We start from the raw sequence: 4,108 nt of genomic DNA, 5'->3' as shown, positions 1-4,108 counted from the left end.
TCTGGGACTATGAGGATATGCTGAACCCTAGTCCACTCGGTGCTAAGTCTACTCCCAATTGAATATGTATATGACACAAATACAACTGAAATACTGAATAGCTCAAAATAACATGCTAACTGAGAATGCAACATTTATATACTGATAATGTGACATTCAAAATCTGAATCGTGATTAATAGTTTAACTAACCTAGCAAGTGTAATTCACGAACTAGGAGAATCTACACCAACTAGGGTTCTAAGTTTCATACAAGGAATTAAGCAAATGTTCCAAGAAAACTTGTTATTTTGATTAGGGATAATACATACAACAACTAAATCACAACAAAACTCCAAGGTTTTAGAAATCCTAGGTCTAAACAAGAAATGGAGAATCAAGGAGCTGACTGAATTCTAGGGACCTAGTGGATGAAAGGAACCCACTAGTGAAATCCCACATACTTAGTGACAAAATCTATGGAGAAATCCTTCGATTTTGGGGCTGGAACCGAAGAAAAACCTCATGCGTGTTCTTGCGAGGGCTAGTCGACTTTCCCCTTCTTTTTGCTCTAATCTTGATGAATTTTGGTGAATCAAGGTTTTGATTATGTTTTGACTAAGTTATTAGGCTTAAACTGAGTAAAACGACATAGTTTAAATACCCCATGCCTAGGGGAAAAGACCAAAACGGCCCTGACTTAAAAATTGATGGGGGCCAACCACGGCACCACTGACGATCCGTAGTTTGGACCACGTCCCGTCAAGTGGGTCGTGGTTCTTGGCAGTGCTACTGGTTCTGGTGAAAGTCCTCCATGAGCCCTACCACGGCCCGTCTGAAGGACCACGGACCGTGAAGGCCATCGTGGTTCTTCACTTGGGCTGGGGTCTATTGGCTCAGGATGACAGACCCTCCCACGGCCCATCACTAAGACCACGGACCGTGGTGGGTTCCATGGTTTGTGGTCTGAGTTTGGGTGTTCTCTGCCTAGCCTCCACGAGCCTTCCCACGGCTAGTGTGGTGGTCCACGGCCGTGAAGGGTCTCGTGGTCCACCACTTCTGGGTGGGTGTGAACCACAATGAGGGTGACGGACCGTGGTACTGATCACGGCCCGTGAACCCTTCTGTGGTTCACCCTTTTTATGCTGACAGTCCAAGTCTGATTGCGAGGTGTTACATGGTATTTATGGATAAGTTTGTAGGGATCACAGTAGTTTCTTGTACAGGATCTATACTAACCTTTTGTGGTTTATAAATGGTGTAACAGTTAGCTTCACCTTTAGAAGGTTCAATTCGAAAGCTAACATTACAAAAGACTGATCTTTTCTTCTTTGCATAAATCATGTTTTCGGATACTTTCAAAGGAATTATAAGAAACAAAAAAGTAAGGACAACTCAAGAATAGTTGAAAAGTAATGTTGTTTTCATCTAGTCTTTGTTGTAGATAATAATTTGGGGCGTCTATAATTAATTTTACAAGAAAATTAGTGGGAAATATTTTTTACCATCAAAATAATAAATTCAAATCATCATTGAATCAAAGGAGCCAGATTGTGAGAGAAGAATCAAATATATTCCTACATGGATTTCGTTTTTGAAAATTAATCTAATTTTTTTATTTTTCACTTTCCTTAGAGAAAAATCGTATATGTGACCATTTTTATAATAGTATAGGTATAAATAAGTCACTTTTATAACGAGAAGTATATCAACTCTAAATGAGAAAGGTGAGGGGTATATCAGACCTTTTTCTCTCTTAAAACAATATAATACGATACAATATTTTACTTTATTAAACAATAGTTACAACCATCCGAACAAACATAATTATTGTAATCTAGAAAAAATAGATCAATTAAGATCTTGTTTCCAGAAAACCCAAATCTTACTGATAAAACAAAACTTAAAGTGATTTCTTTCAAGAAATTCATCAAACACTTAGGGCACAAATAGTTTCAACTAACAAAACTAAATTATAGTTTCTGATGCCTTTCCCTCCTTCGTTGCTGCCACTGTTTTCACCATTACTAGCTCTTTCGTCATCGCCAACTAGACCTCCCACAATTTGTTGAACCTTGCGATGCCAACACCAATTTAGGTTGTTCAGAAAATATTCTTTGTGATATTTTTCCTTTGGTATGAATTTCCTTATTTGGTCCTTTGTTCTGGGCTTTCCCTCGAAGATTGAAGATTCTATTTTTGATTTTTTGGAGGATTCTTCTTTTGACATTCCAATATCCTTTCATTTAAAAAGTAAAGTTGTAAAAGTACAGAAAATATAAAAAATAAAGTTGTCTAACAGCTAGCGTAACATAAACTTACCTTATTTTTGTGTTTGAAATCCCTATTCATGAGGTTGTTCCTTGCTTCACCGAGAAACTTTTTTACCTCCCTCTTGCCATAGTTGTTACTTTTCTGTTTCTTTGTTGCAGACTCCCTCTTCAAGATGGAACATTCTCCTTTTCTTTTCTTGGAGCATTTCTCAACAACTCCAACCTTTGTTTTAGTAAGGACAATTTAGTGTGTGTGTATATATTAGCACTTTTATCTTTTTTTTTAAATTGGCCAAACAAACAATTATTATCCAACAAGAAGCATATAATGTAAGAGGTTACCTCTCTTACTTCATTATTTTCTTGATTCACTTCCATCTTCAGCTTATGAAAACCTTCGAATATATAATTTTGTACCTGCACAATTGATCGATACTTGCGGCCTTTGTTGTTGTGAGTGTAATACTGCAATCCAATAAGATTATTGTTAAGCTTATGTATAGTAATTATTAATACATTAGAAAGTAATTATATTCACATGCTCTCATTTTCTTGATTTATCATTTCGTTAGAGATTTATTGGTCCTTAGGATAAGAACAAGCTAGATAATTTTTGAATAATTAAAGAATATCATACAATATAGAACTCTACATAAGTCTTGAATGTGCTAGATAGTTACAACTTCATCTCATACTAATTTGAAAAAAGAAAACAATTTTGATTATCGCCTAACACACACAAAATAAATTTCACCTTTTTTTTTCAAAAAAGAAGAAGAAGAGAAAATGAGCGATATATATATATAGTATAATTTACTTAAATCCCATAGTGTTAAGATATAATTACATTATTTCCCTACTATTTTTCAAATTACAAAAATTCCTCAAAATTTATGGATCTCGGATACATCAGTAGACTTCCGAATACATCACTCGACCTCTGGATACATCACTAGACATCCGGATACATAGGTGAGGAATGTATTCGAGAGGGGAGGGATGTATCAGAGAGGGAGAGGAGATAGGACATCTGAATACATCACTGGAATTTCGAATACATCATCTAGACATCCAGATACATAGGTGAGAGATGAAATAGAGAGGGGAGGGATGTATCCTAGAGGAGGATATGAATGTATCAGCGAGACGAGAGTGATGTATCCAAAAGGGGATTTTTGAAAAAAAATCAAATGCTAGGGAATTTTAGAGATTATGGTAAAATAAGATGTGTATTTAGGTAATTTTTACAATATATAATGCATTTGTGTACATACTTTAGGAAACTAGAAAGTTTCAACATTCATATGAAAAAAATACATCACAAAAAATTGTATTTACCATGTCAAATGCTCCACTTTCACGTTGTCTCCTTTCAGCTACCCATTCATGTAGCATCTCCTTGTATTTATGATTAAGAGAGTGAGGATCACTAATTGGTTCTTCTGCAGGATCTGAACTAACCTTTTGTGGTTTATAAATAGTGTAACAGTTAGATTCACATTTAGAAGGTTCAATTCGGAAACTAACATTACGAAAGATTGGTCTTTTCTTCTTCTCATTAGTCAATTTTTCAGGTACTTTTAAATCTTCAACGTCATTCTGCAATTGAGAAAATATGTTAAAGTTTTGGTGCTACATTAGGAGCAATCTCTTAATTTCCAAACTAAAAAAATAATAATCTCATAAACCTTTTTCAAAAAAAAATTCCAAACAACTTAAGTAAAAAAACAAATTACTAATAGAGTAATCTCAATTAGAAGAAAAAAATATAATCAGAAGACAACATACCACCATTTGAGCACTATTGGTTGTCGAAACTAGTGCCATATAAGGAACTATATCTCGACAACTTTTCAT

General features: G+C 34.9%; 1 protein-coding gene across 1 annotated transcript; it reads right to left on the bottom strand.

The window, feature by feature from the left end:
* Positions 1 to 1,908: 1,908 nt before the first annotated feature.
* On the bottom strand, positions 1,909 to 3,646 carry LOC125861565 (uncharacterized). The gene is made up of 4 exons (XM_049541430.1): positions 3,590 to 3,646; positions 2,594 to 2,716; positions 2,301 to 2,474; positions 1,909 to 2,217 (listed from the first exon to the last, which is right to left on the bottom strand). The coding sequence occupies exons 1-4, from the start codon at positions 3,644 to 3,646 to the stop codon at positions 1,909 to 1,911; spliced, it is 663 nt and encodes a 220-aa protein (XP_049397387.1).
* Positions 3,647 to 4,108: the final 462 nt, after the last annotated feature.

The sequence above is a fragment of the Solanum stenotomum genome, chromosome 4 (assembly GCF_019186545.1).
Source record: "Solanum stenotomum isolate F172 chromosome 4, ASM1918654v1, whole genome shotgun sequence".
Taxonomy (NCBI): domain Eukaryota; kingdom Viridiplantae; phylum Streptophyta; class Magnoliopsida; order Solanales; family Solanaceae; genus Solanum; species Solanum stenotomum.
This window is presented reverse-complemented; position numbering and strand designations above follow the sequence as displayed.

Bases quoted from the DNA above. Each gene is read 5' to 3' on its own strand.
- LOC125861565 (XM_049541430.1), bottom strand. From the start codon at position 3,646: ATGCTACATGAATGGGTAGCTGAAAGGAGACAACGTGAAAGTGGAGCA. The intron at 2,475-2,593 runs GTAACCTCTTAC...ACTAAAACAAAG, and splicing joins AAAATAATGAAGTAAGAGAG to GTTGGAGTTGTTGAGAAATG. The intron at 2,218-2,300 runs GTAAGTTTATGT...TTTAAATGAAAG, and splicing joins ATTTCAAACACAAAAATAAG to GATATTGGAATGTCAAAAGA.